This window comes from Neofelis nebulosa, chromosome 6, assembly GCF_028018385.1.
Source record: "Neofelis nebulosa isolate mNeoNeb1 chromosome 6, mNeoNeb1.pri, whole genome shotgun sequence".
In the NCBI taxonomy this organism is placed as follows: domain Eukaryota; kingdom Metazoa; phylum Chordata; class Mammalia; order Carnivora; family Felidae; genus Neofelis; species Neofelis nebulosa.
Window position 1 is genome coordinate 135,609,740 of NC_080787.1, and position 18,322 is coordinate 135,628,061.

The window sequence follows — 18,322 nt, forward strand, 5'->3', positions numbered from 1 at the left end:
AGGGAGACACAGAATCAGAAGCAGGCTCCAGGCTCTGAGCCATCAGCCCAGAGCCCGACACGGGGCTCGAACTCACGGACCGCGAGATCGTGACCTGAGCCGAAGTCGGACGCTTAACCGACTGAGCCACCCAGGCTCCCGAGATTAGGTAAATTTCAATTGGGTCTGTTAAGAGAATCCATGAATGAAGTTACTGAACCATTGGATTCACTTTGAAAAGCCACACATTGCTGTGCTTTGACCTTTTGTTCCAGGAAGAAAAAGGAATCAGTTTAAAGAAAGAACTGCAGGCCACCCTGACAGCATGGTTGTCATCTCAGAATATGAGAAAGAAAGCAGCACTGGAAACTTAGCTCTCCACATGTGCACTGATAACTTCCCCACCACTATGGACCTTATATGTTCATTTCTTTCTCCTTTTTCTCCCTCCCTTCCTCTGCTCTTTCCTTCCTTCCTTTCTTCTACAAATAGCTATGGAGGACACAAAGTTACATTATCTGTGGCACTGAAGAATTATTCTTGCTGTGAGAACTCTCATCTGAGAGTTTCATTTTAGTTACCCAATGACTCTGCAACTCAAGAAACTGCCCAGCCACACATGATTGCTGATAATAACTCAGGATCTTCATAACTCATTCCTCCTTTACTTTTATCTTATAAGCCTCTTATTCATTATTAGTCATTGTACCTACCTTCTCAGCCTCCGTGTATACGCATATGCCCTTTTCTCATCTAATATTAAATCAATTACTTCTCAGCCTTTTGGCTAAGATCAAGTGCTATTAAATCAAGTGGGGTTAGATTATCTACTGTCTTCCATAAAGACAGTAGATTTTTCTTTCACAGAAAGTAGACACATGTACATAGAAAGTAGATCTTTCGGGGCGCCTGGGTGGCGCAGTCGGTTAGGCGTCCGACTTCAGCCAGGTCACGATCTCGCGGTCCGTGAGTTCGAGCCCCGCGTCAGGCTCTGGGCTGATGGCTCGGAGCCTGGAGCCTGTTTCCGATTCTGTGTCTCCCTCTCTCTCTGCCCCTCCCCCGTTTATGCTCTGTCTCTCTCTGTCCCAAAAATAAATAAAAAATATTGAAAAAAAATTAAAAAAAAAAAAAAGAAAGTAGATCTTTCTATTTCACAGAAACCTGCATAGCTCTTGCTTCCAGTCCACTGTCTCTAAGCAGACCCCTCCTCTCAACCTTGGGACTGCTTTGGAACTAGAGGCCACTAAAAAATAAATGGTGATGGAAATTTTAGTGATGAGGTGGAACCTGTTGGATAGCTCAGTTTTAACACCAGTGAAGTCAAAAGCTACAGCCTCAAATTCAAACCTTACAGAATTTAAGCTCCAAATGGGTCCATTCTGACCTAGTCCTAGTGGGATCACACAGGTGATAGCTTGCTATAACACCATGTGGTTTTTGAGCCATACTGAGTTCCCTCAGAGCATGATTTTACGGTTTTTCTGAAAGGAACTTGGGATATATTTGTAATTTGAACATGGAGGTAATTCTGGGCTCATAATTACACAGAAAATGGGGTATGCTGAGGTGCAGGTAAGAGTTGTGACTTGCTTTGAGCTCCAGTGGCCTGACAGATTTCTCCAGCTTTGCTCTCAGGATCACTCATCAGTTTGGGTGACCAAAATGAGAACACCTTCTCATTGCCCAACAAGGACTTAGAGAATTTAGAATATCTTCAGATACCTACTGAAGAGTTATCTTTTCAGAGACACTTCCCTGACCACCCAGTGTACAATATCCCCTCTTCATTTATATCACAGGACTTTTTAAAAACACTCTACCTAACCTATATCATCATGTGATAATTTTTCATTATTTGTCACTTTAATATCTCACTCCCCCCTCACTCCATATATAACTTTATATGCCAGGTAATATTTATTGGATGCCAGACATTGTGAATTTTACCTTTTTAAATACTAGATATTTTGTATTTCTTAAAAATATTCTTGAGCTACTTATGGGAAGAGGTGACGTTACTTAGAAATAATTTTGTCCTTTTTCATCTTGCTTTTAAGCTTTGTTAGCCAAGACCAGAGAAGCAGTTAGTCCAAGACTAATTTTTCCCAAATACTGGGGCAAGTTCCTTTTTAGTACTTTAGCCATTTTTCTGTGAAACATGATTTTTTCCATTCTGGCTATTGGGAATAATTATTATTCCCAACTCTGTGTGATCTCCAGGCACTATGCAGTCAAATTTTCTTGGTTGGTTGTTTCTTCAGTCTTATATAATTTCATCACATGCATGGGCTGTCTAATATTCAACTGAATATTTTGGGAGAATTACTGCAGACTATTCTGTCTTTGAAGCTCTTCCCTCTCCAGTGCTTTGCCCTGTGGAGTCTGGCCACCTTGGTTTTTCCTGACATTCAACTCTGTCACTGAACTCAGTGAATCCACTGGACTGTGCCTGAGTCCGTGCCTTCCCACCCCTCTCTCCCTTGCCTTTCTGAGTCATGATTTGGAAACCTCCAAGAAGTAGGCTCAAAATAGTTTAGGGCTCATCTCATTTGTTGCTCACTTCATAGAGATCACTGTCTTGCATCGCTTGATGGAAAATGTCTTGAGAGCCATTATTTTATGTATTTTGTCCAGTGTTTTAGTTGTCACCGACAGAAAAATGAATTTGGTATTTGTTAATCTGTCTAGGCTCGAAGTAGAAATCCAACCTATGAATTTAAATAAGAGCAAAGATATTTCTCATCTTACTCATTAATTTATTTTCCGGACCTAACAGTGCTTGGCACTAAGTAGGATATCAGTAAATATTTATTAAATGAAAGAATGCCAAAGATTTGAATCAGCTAATGTTGGAGGATCTAGATTAGTTCTTCAATGAATCAAATTTACTCTAAGTGAATTAATTATATGAATGTAAAATAAAAAAGTACCATATAGATATATGATAACTTTGTATACATTTTCCTGTATTATTAGAATGATTTACTAAGTCCTAGATACAATTCAACTTATCATTAAGAACAACTCAAAGCTGAGGAGCCTGAAGCATACACAAGTGTACATATGTGATTCTAATGCAAAAGCTGTAATCATGGGGCGCCTGGCTGGCTCAATCTGTTGAGCGGCCAACTCTTGATTTTGTCTCAGGTCAGGATCTCACGGTTTGTGAGACTGAGCCCCACATCTGGCTCTGCAATGACAGCACAGCACCTGCTTGGGATTCTCTCCCTCCAACTTTCTCTGCCTCTCCCCCCACCTCAAAATAAGTAAACATTTTTTAAAAAGTTATAATTATTGTCCTCAAATTCAAATAGCTACAGGTATAAACTTACATTTTCTTTTTAAAATTTTATAGTATTTGTTAGGCTGAAACTGGTCATTTTTCTGGGTGTTTTATATTTTTTGATGCTTCTTAGCATGTAATTGTCTACCCTTGTGAAAAAGTGATCTAAATGTATTAACTATATAACTACAGCTTTCATAAATGTTAATTTAAAAATAATAGCTTTTAATTTCTATTATGGATATTTTAGAACTAAACAATAATCATTTAGATGTCCTTTAGCTCATCTAATGGGTAAGAGTTTACAACTAATCCCAAATTTCAGAGAAAATATAACAGCTTGTTTTAGTTAGTGGTGTGCTGGTAAATGTTTAACAACTGATTCTCTTCAAAAATGAAACAAAGCAGAACAATAAAGCCTTGATTTCTAGTGTTTGCTCATTTTTATGGATTAAACTGTGTCTTCAAAAAAGATGTGTTAAATTATTAATGCACAATACCTCAAAATATGGCCTTATCTGGAAATAGAATTGTTCCAAGTGTAATAAGTTCAGATGAAGTCGTACTGGAGTAGGGTAGGCCTTTAATCCAATATGACTGATGTCCTTATAAGTGGAGAAGAGACACAGAGATACAGACACACAGAGGGGGAACACCATGTGATCACAGAGGGAGGGTTTGGAGCAATGTAGCTGCAAGCTAAGGAGTGCCATGGATAGGTGGTCACTATCAGAAGCTCAGAAGTTGCAAGGAAGGATTCTACATGGAGTCTCAGAGCATTATCCTGCTGGCACCATGATTTCAGTCTTAGAGCCTCTATAACTATGAGAGAATAAATTTCAGGTGTGACTCTTCCTGTTTGTGGTACTTTGTTAGAAAATCTGATATTCCCATGAAGGAAATACTCTCAGTATGGCCAGTTTCAACTTTCCGACATGAAATTACTCAATACAGAGCTGGGAAAAGACGCTAACAATGGATTCTTGCCAGCTGGTATGAACCACCTCCCACATATCACTGTTAGAGTATTCTCTATGAATTCTTAAATACAAATTGGTTCATACATTTTTATCCATTAATTCATTAATTCATTTAACAAATATATAATGAGCACCTACTAGGAGCTAACAACTCTTATAATTGCTTGGGTTACATAAGTGGACAAAAATGATAAAAACCTTTCTGCTTTCTGAAATGGAGCTTCCATTTCACTAGAGGAATAAAGAAAATATATTTACATGGCATGCCAGATAGTGATAAGTTTTTTTAAAAGCAGCTTTCCAATGTCATTTTTTTAAATTTTTTAAGTTTATTTATTTTGGGGGAGAGAGAGAGAGAGAGAGAGAGAGAGAGAACGAGAGAGAGAACACGCCCACATGAGCACATGAGGGACAGAGAGAGAAAGGGAAAGAGATAATACCAGGCAGGCTACTCACAGTCATCACGGAGCCCGACTTGGGGCTCAATCTTACAGACCATGAGATCGTGACCTGAGCTGACATCAAGGATGCTTAACCAGCTGAGCCACCCAGGTACCCTGATAGCGATAAGCTTTAATGAGAACAAAGAAATAGAGAGAAGGGACACAATTTTAAATAGAGAAAGACCTCACTGTGAATGTGACATTTGAGAGACATGAAGGAAATGAAAGAGTGAGCCATGAAAATACCCAAGTGAAGAGAATTCCAGAATTTCAGGCAGAGTAGCCACTACAAAGATCCTAAGGCCAGGGCGTCCTTGTTCACTGAGGAACAGTAGGCCGACCAGTGTGGCTGGAGCAGAGCAAAGGTTAGAATAGTAGAGATGAGGGAGGTAATGAGGATCAGAGTGTGTAGAGCCTTTAAAGGTACTCATCAAAAGACTTTGGGTGAGAAGGAAAGGCATTGGTGGATTTTAAGCAGAGAAATGCCGGGATCTGATTTATGTTTTAATCAGAATCACTTTGGCTCTTTATTGCACTGTTTTTCTAATGGGTCTCTTGCTTCCCCTCAGTTGGTTCTTAACAATTATTTGAGAAACTTCAGTCTTTCATTTGGATGGCACAGGGACATGAAAAATAAGAGTTCAGTGGCAATAAAACAGCCAGGGATTTAAAACAGAGAGCAGAGATTTGTAATTTAAATCTGTAAAATTTTGCACTAAGGAATGAAGCCATCAGAGCCTTCCCAACAAAATGAAAAGTCTCTACTTGGTGGTCATGGCTTCATTTACCATGAGCTTCCAAATGGAGTTTTCAAAGAGTTCCATTTTGAACTGTTGAACCAGCATAGTCTTTCCCTTAACAATTTCTTACAACTTTATCTTAACATCTTCTAGAACGTGCTTCTGTATTTCCTCCTCCTCCCCCTCCTCCTCCTCCTCCTCCTCCTCCTTCTTCTTCCTCTTCCCTCCTTCTCCTCCTCCCCCTCCCCCTCCTCCCCCTTCTCCCCCTCCCCCTCCTCCTCCTCCTCCTCCTCCTTCTTCTTCCTCTTCTCCTCCTTCTCCTCCTCCCCCTCCCCCTCCTCCCCCTTCTCCTTCTCCCCCTTCTCCTCCTCCTCCTCCTCCTTCTTCTTCTTCTTCTACTACTTCTTCTTCCTCTTCCTCTTCTTCTTCTTTCCTTTTAATTTCAATCTAGTTAGGAACTTTGGTAAAATAAAATTAAGAAAATTATTAGGAAGTCAAATACAGCATAAAGACATGAAGAATACAAGCCGAAAGTTGTATTATTAGATTTAACAGACACAAAATCTCATTTCAGTAAATATAATAAAAATAAACAAAGAAAAGAATTGCCATAACAGTATTCATTGTTCATTGAAAGTGTGGGCTGGGCCTAGGTGATTCGTAGAGAATATTACTATTATACTCCTAACTTTTAGATATTCTATAATTGTAAATAAAAAGTTACAAGTGAAGTAGAGGTTTCCTATGTTGAATGCCTGTATGTATCCTTTTAACAAACACCATGCATATCAATATTTAAAATTTTAATATGATAACGACTTTATTAAATTATCCAATATGGTTTGGTTTAACTATCATACTTGCATAGGTTTATGCATATGTATTCTGCTTCTTTATATAATTTTTATGACATTCCTAATAGAATAACCAGCCTCACAGAGGTGTGCTGATGGAAATGGAAGAAACACTTTGCAGCAATTTCAGTGAATTTGGGGTATTCATTTAAAATTTTTGATCCCAAGTAAAGTGAGTGATGCTCTATTTTCAAAAGTCATCTTTAATCAGTAGCTAGTTCCAATAATTTATTCCATAACTTTTTAGTTCAATTTAAATTATCTTTTGATGAAATAAAAGAATTCTGGGCCCACTGATTTCTTATATGAGGATTTTTAAAAATGAGTAACAAATTTAATAAAATTACATCTGCTGTGGACTGAATTGTGTTCACTCAAAATTCATATGTTAAAGCCCTAATCTCCAATGTAACTGTGTTGGGAGATAGGGCCTTTAGTGAGATAATTAAAGTTAAATGAGGTCATGAGGGTAGGACCCTTATCCAATAGGATTAGTGTCCTTGTAAGAAAAAAAGTACCAGAGAGCTTGTTGTCTCTCTGCTTTTCTCATACCATGTGTATTTAAGCACTGAGGAAAGGCCACATGAAGACATAGTCTGCAAGCCAGGAAAAGAGCTCTCACAAGAAACTGAGTCAGTTGGAACCTTACTTTTGGACCTCTGTTCTTCAAGACTGTGAGAAAATAAATTTCTGTTGTTTAAGCCATCTGTCTGTAGTATTTTGTTATATCAGCCCAAGGAGACTAAGGCAATCTAATTCATGAACAATTCATGAAACATTTGCTGACAAAACTTTGCAGATGATAATATTGAGATCATCTCTACTTGTTGACAATTATTTTGAAATTAAAATTGTGACATAGCAATCTACAAAAAAACCTTTTTCTTCAAAATTTCTGACTTTTAATTTTGCCCTTTATAAATGTCAGCTCCTATCTGTCAAAAAAAAAAAAAAAAGATTCTTTCTTTTCAAGAAATTTAAAGATCATTAACTATATCAAAGATATCAGTCAATAGAGAAAGTCAAGCTTTCCTATTGATATGTTTACATATTGAGACAAAACTGATTTCTTATCCTGAAGAAAAACTGTTCTGTAGTTCATTCTTGATATAATTTTTCCTCTCAATACCAAGAATAGCTGTTTATGGTCAGGTTCTATATTATTACAATTGGCTGTGGGGGGGAGGTGTCAATAAGACAGAAGCCCTAAGTTAATAGCAGTTACCTATTTCCTTGAAGTATGTATCTCCATCATGAACAATTTCAATCTGCCAATGTTAAGACACAGAACATAGCATTTGGGAAAAATGCTAACAATCAGTTCTGATGGGCCAATGAAAGCCACCTTCAGTGCATTAGTTCTTACATAACACAAAGTTTATATTATGTCACTAAGTGGTGTTTACTTCAGCTGATTTTTTTTCACCAAGACCTTCTCAAAACAGAAACTATTGCGTTGATTTCCATTCTCTCACAAGCTACTTAGGTAACTACTCCAGGATGTTTCCCTGATGATGGCAGTTGGAGCAGAAGAACTTACTCCCGTACAAAACATAAGCCACCAGCCACATTTTTTGACAAAGTAATTCTTCATAATGTTATCATATCTAGAGGTAGTTGTGCTTCTCAGCTTTGGAACTAAAAGAGAATTTAAATAAGAGAAGAGTTTTCTTCCTCTAAGTCTTCATCATTTTCACATCGCACACATACTAAAAGAACTGCCACGTAAGAATTTATCTGCACGTTTCTCAAGTCGCAATGAAAGAATGCTTTGCCAGCTTCATTTATGCAGGGCCTTGGTTTTCCATATCATTAGGCAGTTTCAGAAATCATCGAGCTATGATGCACAGAAAGTAAAATTTGAGCTACTTTCTTTACCGGAATCAGCAAACATTTCTAAGCAAATATCTTTGATGCAGTCATTCACTGATGTCTTGGCAACTGTATGTGTCTTTCAGTCTTAGCAACGCCGAATGCCGCTTTATTTAAAACCCGTGAAACACTAATGTTTTGTTAGAATATTGAACATAGACTTCTATCAGCTTTTTAATTTAATACTTTTTGTTTCAAAGAATTATTTGATTGTACATTTAACTTTTAATGTTTTGTGTATCAGTTATTAGTAAATTTTGATGACTTCACAAATTCATCAGGTAAAGCAACTCCACAAATAACATACTATGGTTTCAGCACCTCACATCAATTGGGGATAAAAACCAAATTCAATATATGAGGGGACGTATTTTCAGGTGAATTTCATCAGAACTCTTTTGACCTCATTTCTCTGGAATCCTTTCCGCTATCCATATTCAAATACTATTATTGCCACATTTAGCAGATTGTATATCTTTTCCCATAAAAAAAAATCCAGTGAAGCCTGTGTGGCCATATAATTAGAGTTAAAGTAAATAATGAGACTTGTATTTCCCTAATGTAGAAATTACTCTTACATGATAGATTATAAAATAAGCTTGATTAAAATTTAAAGTGATTATTAAAAAAAGTGCATAAAAATAAATGCTTGTTATGTTCTTGGATATTTATATACTTTTGGGTTACAGTTGGCAAAGTAACCATGAAATGCCACACACTATGACACGGTTCTACTGCATATGGCATGCAAACAGCTTGAGCTACAGGCAATTGACCATACAAATTGTACAACAAAGTGCTTACACCCTACGCAATGACAGGGGGCCACAGATCACGTTCTTAGATCTTACAACAATGTCTCACTGCTATAGATTTTTCTAAATGCTTAGTCTCAGTCTCTGTCTTACTTCCTCTTTGAGTGGTAACAGTTTATGAACTGGCACCAGACTTTGGCCCATACTGTGAATAGTGCTTTTGTAGAGAAACCTTCCCATATCTAGATAGAGCTCACACATCGGATGGATTGTGAGGAGACTGATGGTAAAGAACTGTTAACATCTAGTAAGATTTCATCATGTGCTAGACTGTGCTACATATTTCACGTGGATCATATATTTTAATTCACACGCAATTCAAAGAGGTTGATACCATTTCCACCACCATTTTATAGGTGGGGAAACAGAGGCTTAGAAAGTTTCAGTAACCAATTCCTATTTCATTTTGTCTCCTGGGATTAGTTGAATGAGAGACAGAATGGGATGCTACCCTGGTAGTGGAACTTGAAGGAAGAAAAAAAGACCCATTTGTCCACAGTAATTCCCCTCATGGGCCCACCCTTCTTTTACACTGGCTTAAAATTGTCTTTGATACATGAAAGCTTGGTTTCTAGAAGTTTTAGGAAAGGCTCCCACACGTGCATGGTTGTGTGCAATGTTTACAATCTTTGCCCTACGTTTCTGCTAGGACATAGTCACAAGTCTCCAGCTGGCAGATAATTTCAGGTTCAGGATGCCAGAGGTGAGTTGGGGGATGGGGTGAAGAGCATATGGTAAAATAAGAATTACTTATCTGACCTTGATCTCCCATATGTGAAGTTTCCACTTCTTGAGAATTCCCTTCATTTTTCCTCTTTTGCCTTTTGCCACCATCTCGTCCCCCCCTCCACTTTGGTCGCTTTTCTACCAGAACACCATAGGGCCAGAAGTGAGGCTTCTGTTTGAATTCTAATTCTAGCAGGACAGGAAAACCGAAGGGGGAAGTAGCTCATCGTCCTCTCTGTTTTCCAGTGGGCTGATGACCTCTAAGTGCCTGTCCTACATAATTAAATAAAGAATACCTACATTTTGTGTCAGTTTTATATTTGTGGTGAGTTGGCAGCAACTAATTTTGAAATTAACTACCAACTAATTGGACCACTATCCCCATTCCTGGTTCATCAAATCTCTACTGTGCCTCCACATTATAATGTAATTAGCCTGTGTGTGTGCATGTGTGCATAGGTGTACGTGTGTGTGTGTGTGTGTGTGCGCGCACGCACCCATGCCCACAATGTGTTTCCACAGTTTTTGTCTGAGAATTCTAGAAACAAAGAACGTTCACAAGTAACTACACTCTAAGTAATTTTAGAATGACCTCTTTAAGACAAACCTAACCATGTCATATCCCTGCTCAAAATCTGCGTAATTTCTCACCACCTTAAAAATAAAATCCAAAACCCTTAACAAGGATGTTCAGAGGTGCCTGGGTGGCTCAGTAGGTTAAGTGTCAGACTCCTGATTTTGGCTTAGGTCATGGTCTCCCGGTTTGTGAGATCAAGCTCCCTGTCGGGCTCTGTGCTGACAGCGCAGAGCCTGCTTGGGATTCTCTCTCCCTCTCTCTCTGCCCCTCCCCCCCCCAAAAATAAATGAATAATCTTAAAAAGAAAAAGGATGTTCAGGTTCTTCAATATCTCACAGGTTTGTCTTAAGTGTTACCTTGCACACTTTAAGCAAACTGAAAGCCTTGCTGCTTGATTGCTTTGTCCCCTCTTGAACTGGTTCTTCTTCCATCTCTCTTTTTACTGTGCAGCTTCAATGCATCCCATGAGTCTCGTCTTAGATGTTACTTCCTCTTGGGCAAAACCTCCCTTGACATGTCCCTTTTCTTTCTCTATTCTTCTGTAGCCCGTCTTCCTTTCCTTTCACTGCTGCAACTCTCTGTGGCGATTGTGTATTCAGTGGCTAGTCTTCCCTGCCCCTGTGATTGTCTGGAGAGCAGGGGCCGCACCTGCACCGTTTATCAATGTATCTGCAGCCGTAAGCAAAATGCCTAACTCACACAAGATTCTTAGTGCATAAATGTCGAATGAATAAAGCCAGTCTGAGTTCTTATTGAAAAAGCTGCCATTGCCGCCATAAAATTTCTCACAATTGACATCACATGATTTAAACTGAACTACATGACGTTTCTTCAACCTTTATAAGTATGGTTAGCATTGTATTTATGGAATTTTGTGCTTGTTTACATATGTTTCTGAAAATATTTTTATTATCCTTTCTAATTTTCTTGGTTATATGCTAGTCTCTGGAATACATATATATTTTTAAATATTTGTTTATTTTTGAGAAAGAAAGCAGGGGAGGGGCAGAGAGAGAGGGAGGCAGAGAATTTGAAGCAGGCTCCACCCTGTCAACACAGAGCCCAATGCAGGGCTGGAACTCACGAACAGGGAGATCATGACCTGAGCTGAAATCAAGAGTCAGATATTTAACTGACTGAGCCACCCAGGCGCCCCTCTGGAATATTTTTAAAGAATTATAGCTTTATTATTAGGTACATGCAATTACTTGTACTCCACACAAATCAAATCGCTTTACTCCCTAGACTGTAATTATTTTAATTGAATGTAAATATGTTTCTATAAAATGTTTTTAAACAATTTTTAAATGAATACAATTGTATTTCTTTTTTTTTTTTACTATCAATTTTCTTATTAAATGATTTTAACCTGTATAATGCAAAGGTGGCACTCATACATCTCCTGCCCAGCTATGATTGCTAGAATTAGAAATGATACCTTTTTGTTGTCTCCATCAGAATTTATTCAGTGGAATAAATATTATTCTTCAGGTTGGGACTGCGGAATTTCACAGGGACTAGAACAATGGTTCTGGGTAAGTGAACAGGCTTGTGAAAGAGCTGCTGTGTAAAAACATTGAGGGGGATAAGGAACAAGGATTCTTGTATTTTGTAGCTTTCTGTTAAATGTTTGCCCTGTTTGTCCACATTATGCAGTTTTATTTCCAGAGCTCAGATAGGAAAAGGAGCTCATCACCAGGAAGCAGATGGGGTAGCAGAAGCTGCTGGAGGCTGTGAATATGCCTCGTAGAGTTCAGCATGCAGCACAGTGGGAGTCACTGCAGACACCTGGGCTGAGCAGGTGCCCACAGGTCATTTCTGGTCACATAGTCCACACTACCACCACCACTGTCAACAACAACGACAAGAGTAAACCCCCAAACCAGGTTGAAGGAGAGCTGCTGCCTCCCTGTTTTCCAGTGTGCTTCACGGAGAATCCACCAAAACAATATCATTGTAAAAAAATCCCAACACAACTAAGCAGCAAACATTCTTGAAAATTCTCTGTGGATACTATTTGGCAAGTAGACAAGATGATTTAAGTACATTAAAAAAAAAAAAACAAAAAAACAAAAAAAAAAACCCAGGTGCTTTACGGATGTTTTTCAGCAACTTTTTGTTAGCATTCCCTAACCTTATCTGTGATAGATTTAAGATCTCTTACAAACCTCTAACAATTAACATTTCAAAAGTATTCACCAACTAATCCTAGCTGAATACTTTTTTCTGTCACATCCTGGTTCTCCGTGATTTCATGATTTCTTGGATTTGACCCCAACTCTAATTTTGGAATGAGGTCATCTATGGTGAGGGGGAAGGGCTTTAGCCAAAGGCAAGGGGGATCTAAGGCTCTACCCCACTAAAACATACGACTTCAAATTGTGTATATTCATAGACAATGATTTACTCCCATGATGTGCTCCTCTGTGTTGGAGGGCAAAAGGACAGGAGGTCACACTTTCTCTGCTTTTAGCACTGACACATGATACTTACTTTTATAAACTGGGGATGATTTTTAAAAAAAAAGAAATACAAATAAACAGCATAGAAGGTTCATTTCATACACTTAAAAAAATTATGGGTTTCTTGTTCAGACTATATCTACACACACAGAAAAGTCTCACATAATATGGAATCCTGGGGAGTAACACACCTCAAGCTTAAATTTTATGTCAAAAGTAACTTTTTTCTTTATAAGTCATTTTGATTTTAAATATATGCTCATAAGCAGAATTTCTTGAAAGTCTGGTGGATTTTATTTTTACCCTTGACCCCACAGTTCAGGTCTTCAAACTGCTATACATGTAGTTATGATATAATATGAATAAATTGAAATAATTAAATTAGTTCAAAGTTTTCTAAGCAAACTGAGCATAGAGAAAAATAGATGAGTCTATCTTCTTTTTTAATATCAGTTTGACTGACCGTCATATCCAGTGATGGTGAGTAAAGCCAGACTTGTTAGAAAGACTCAGGTCATTCACCACCAGGGAGCAGAGCTCAATGGCCTTATTATGTAATAGGCTTACAACACTTTGAGGACTTCCTGCAGTCCTAAGGCTAACAGCTTCTAAACTGGGATTTATGCCCATACTTCCCGCCACACTTCCCTCTATGCTCCAGCCATACGGACTCTCCAAATTCTTTGAATGGCCCATGCTCTTTCCTATGTATTAGATAACCTACCAGGAACCTTCTATACCAATTCCTCTCCATCTTTTCATCTGACTAATGTCCACACATCCTTTGGGTCTCAGCTCAGACATAACTTTCTTAGTCATCCTTAATCACTTTCTCCCCACCCACACTTATATACCTATGTACACACTTGACTGAGTTAAATCCCCAAACTCTTCTCCTCATAGTACTGGTTGCTTTTCCTTCCTTACCTTTATAGTGTTTGTAATTCTTGTTTAATGTTTGTTTCCCCCACAAGTCTGTAACACTAGGGGCAGAGGATAGTGTGTCTTATTCTCAATTGAATCTTGAGCATAGGAGAGCATCTAGGTAAATGCAGAAGGAAGGAAGGAAGAGAGGGAGGGAGGGAGGAAATGAGGGGTGGAGGGGAAAGGGAAAGGAAAGATCTGTTCAAAATTGTAAAATATCTATCCTAATGGATTTAGAAAAAGCATGTAGACATTCTCTGGTCTGGCTGGTTAGACTACACTATACTTCAAGGTCTCTTTAGCTCTGGATCATGTTAAGTCAGCTATACCTTCTACAACCCTCGGTCTATTGAAAATACAGCTCCTGTGTGGTTCACTGGGAAGATTCTGAAATAGAACTGCACCAATGAACTCAGCTTAGTGGAGGACACATTTATCCCAACTGATCTCAGGTAACAAGGGGTAAGCGATGGTCAGTCTTTTATATTTGGCCCAGATCCCTGCTCTGTGAGAAGCAAGTGATAAAACACTTTCTCTGTCAGAGACCGAACAGTTAGTTATGTTCCAGAAACTGCAGGGAGCGACTCCGTGGGTGTAAATAAATCCACCTCTTGACCAAGGGAGAAAATTAACATTCTCTTTAGTTTGACTCAGCTGTAGACAAATTTCTTCCTGACTATGGGCCCCTTGACTTCCCTTTCCTTCGAGCATTTAATTTAAAAAAATGCTGTTAGGAACACCTGGGTGGCTCAGTCAGTTGAACATCCAGCTCTTGATTTCAGCTCAGGTCATGATCCCAGGGTCATGGGATGGAGCCCCATGTCTTGGGATCTGCACTGAGCATGGAGCCTGCTCAGGATTCTCTCTCTCTCTCTTTCTCTCTCTCTCTCTCTCTCTCTCTCTCTCTCTCTCTCTCTCTCTCCCTGCCCATGCACGTGTTCTCTATCTCTCTCTCTAAAGAAAAAATAAAACAAATAAAAATCAGCATTATAAATTCTTTGTCTCTTGGAGGTGTACATTTTCTCCTACATTCTTGCCAGTTTTACAGCAGAGAAATTTCTTTCTCAGGTACCTGGAAGCCATCCTTTGAAATGTAATCATCAAGAGTGATAGCAGACCTCTGTTTCCCAGTTTCTGTGGAAAGGTGGAAACCTAACTTAGATAAATGACAATTATAAAACACAGATGGCTAATCACATTGACCAAGCGCCTCTCAATGTCCTCCAGCACTTGCTCACTAGCTTCTCCCAGCACTTAAATCTCCCCAACTTTTGTTTCAGCAGAGGGGAGTTCAGTGTCTTTGGCATATTGGAATATACTTGAATAAAGTCTTGTTTGCCTGTTTAACTCTATCCAGTGTAATTTTTTTTGACACCTGCTTGGGAAGGAATCAGAGCCACTCACAGGAGGTTTGGCCTGGTTCACGTGCATACTTGAATTAAATTGGAGCTACATCACTCATAACCAATGTGAATGTTCTAGAAGGTGATCAAATTAAAATAAAATTTGAACCCACTGGATAAAACACCAGTTAACTTCCATTTAGTGAGCAGGAGGATTAGTTTCATTTTGGGGAGTGGGATTGTTTTCTTTGAATGCTGCTGTTTTGAAAAAACATTGAAGAGGAAGCATCTGATCACTTCTAGGCAATGTAAGTTTGAACAACGTCCAGGAGCCAAATCTGTGGTTGTCATGTTTCTGAGCTAAATCAATTTTCTGCCCTATAAATGCAGCTCATATAATGGTCTTGGTTGAAACCTTGAAAGCTTGCTGAGCTCTTATTGTGAAGGCCCTGAGTGCCTGGGTTTTATTTTATTCTGATTTGGACAGCAATTGACGGTTTTGTGCCTAAAGAGCACTGGGTTGGGAGCCAGACTGCCTGGATCCATATCCTGGCTCCACTGGGACTTCAGTTAGTTGCTGAACGTCTTCTGACTCAGTAAATGTGAATAGTAGAGAATCTGAAGACTAGTAAATGCTCAATAAATGTTAGTTCTTGCCATTGCTACTATTATTATTATCATCACTTTCACTACTGTGAAAAACAAACAAAACTTTATTATTTCAGAATTTACTACTCTCCACCAAAAAAAAAAAAAAAAGCCATTGATGGGTAGCAATTCTGGCTTAAAATAGACTGTCAGCCTTGCTGAATTGCCTCACTCACGTGTAATGCTGAGCTCTATTTGTGAGACCTTTGTCTTTCTCTCTCCCTACCCCAATCCCTGAATTTTTTTAGTGATGGATGGGCAGACAGAGATGAAGTCATTGAAGGTTATGAGGTGGAAGCCAACGGGGGAATCACAATAAAGCTGCAATCTCCAGAGGTCAGGTCATTTGATGATTATTTCCTGAAGCTGAGGCTGGACACTAATACGAGGAATCCCTGGTTCCCTGAGTTCTGGCAACATCGGTTCCAGTGCCGCCTACCAGGACACATTCTGGAAAATCCCAACTTTAAAAGAATCTGCACAGGTAATATGTGTTCACAAAATACTAACTCAGAAGTTACAACTCTATCTCCATTGTAACTTGTTGAATGAGAGTAGAAGGTGTCAAGGCTGGAGTTCCAAAGACTAAATTACCATCTTAATTTATAAAATAGCTAGAATGAGGAGAGTGTGTGTATTACCCTGAGGATTCATGTTTCTATGTTCTGGAAAGACAACTTTGGTCTCTGGTGGAGCAGGTTGTAAGAAGAGATAATGTAGGTCAAGGAAAAGCAAACTGAGAATTCACGTATCTACTATTCAAGCCAGAGGGAAGAGGTTTTATTGCAAGCATGTTTAGGAAATGTTAAGCACAGACATAAGTAAGCAGCACTGGTTTGATCCCTTTTTCTTCTTTATGACTCGCTTCAATATACAGGTCTGGAGAAGGTGAGATAATGACATCCAGGGCCACACCACGAACATATATGTATGTGTATGTGGACGTAGGTGGCCAGAAACTCTGCACTCTCATTTGCAAATAGGAGTGACATTTCCCAGTGGGACAGATAATTCCCATGCACTGCTCACTGAAGGCATTCCAGAAAAGGGCAGCATATTGTTTCGGGTCTTCAGGGCTTGGTGAACTCCACTGGATGTCCTTTTCTGCCCTCCCCCCTACCCACACCACACACCCCCTGCCCCAGGAACTGCTGTACTTAACATGACTAACTTACCATACTTCTTAACAGATTTCTTAACACAGTAATTTCCATGAGTGCTATCATACTGCATAGAGACATTGATGTCCCCTGTCTTTTTTCAGTATTGCTTAATGTGGCAAAAATAGATCACCTTTGGTATACCACAGTGCCATTCAAAGCCATTTGTCTATACTGGGTTGATAGCACAGCATGATGGACAGGCATTAAAGGTGGTATTGCCAGGACTGAGATGGGAAAGACTACAGGAAAAGCGAGAAGGATCAGGAACTAGATTTTGGATGGGTTAAGTTTGAGATGGCTATTAGTGGATTGCAACTATATATGTCACTTGGTCATTGTGTTCTATTGGTAAAATTTAGATTACTACTTGGATGTCTTTACATAAGGATTTCCAGGAAAGTATCTTGTGACCTAAGCTTTCAAAACAAAAGTTAGAATTCTACAGCCATGTACGTTTTAAAAACCATTTTGGGTTTTCAATTGTCATAGTGCATGCAAATGTCAAGGTTAAAGTTTGAACTTGGTTAATGTTCATACTAGAAAATTTAAAAATTTCACATTCATGAACTGTTCTTGTATTTTACTTCACTCAGCTATTTTTAAGAGCTTCTTACGTGATTACAACCTTTTATAAACATGTTTATGTTTGTATTTCATTCTGGAGTCAAGCTTAGGAAATATTTCCCTTTGTTCTTAGTTCTAAGAAAGATCAAAGGCTTATTTAACTTTTCTATTTGGAACTAATTCATGAACTTTATTGATCGTTTCTTCTACGGGAATCCTAGAATTTTATCATTAATTTTTCTTTAGCAGTGTTTATGTTATCTGTGTATACATTCATGTAAATTTACTTTGCTCTTCAGTTTTAATGTCTGCATTTCTATGAAATTGGCTTCAGTGTTATTGATGAACAACTAAACTTTTACTTCATGTATCATTCTTATCTAGTTGAGATCCTTGAATAGCAAATGAATTGCATAGTCTTCTAATGAATATGCAGACACATTTATGAAAATTAATGTGCAGAAGTGAAATGAACCCTTCCATTCTATTGATAGCTACTCTTTCTATCACTTATTTTTACCTCTTCTAATTGGGTCATTTCAATGTTTTGGAAAGTTTTGATATTGCAGTTCATTTCCATAGAAACCTTTATTGAGCTTAATCTCAGATGTCACTATTTAAATAAAGAGTTTACATGCACTAGATTTTCAGTTTGAATATTAAGGGTCCTGAGCCCAGGCTGAATAATTTGCAAATCACTGTGGCTAATTAAAAAGTACTTCATGCACAGTCTACATCACTGCTTAATTAGTTGCGAATATCAAGGGATTGGAGAAAGTGTTGGAAAGGTACTAACCAAAACATCAAAGTCTAACTTCTAAAAAAATTAATCATTGTGAGGACAGTGGAGAGAATAGGTATAAAGCAAATCAAAGTCACTCTCTTCCAGTAAATGTCTTAACTGTTTATAGCATTTTTTGCAGTGGCATAGGGCTTTATCCTTCCTGAT

At 38.5% G+C, this 18,322-nt stretch overlaps 1 protein-coding gene across 5 annotated transcripts in view; it reads left to right on the forward strand.

The window, feature by feature from the left end:
- GRM1 (glutamate metabotropic receptor 1) overlaps positions 1 to 18,322 on the forward strand; it is a 421,006-nt gene that overhangs the window by 291,644 nt on the left and 111,040 nt on the right. For all 5 annotated transcript variants that reach the window (XM_058735553.1, XM_058735556.1, XM_058735555.1 and 2 more), the window contains exon 4: positions 15,895 to 16,130. In XM_058735553.1, coding sequence (XP_058591536.1) covers positions 15,895 to 16,130 — 236 coding nt within the window. The remainder of the gene's footprint in view (positions 1 to 15,894; positions 16,131 to 18,322) is intronic.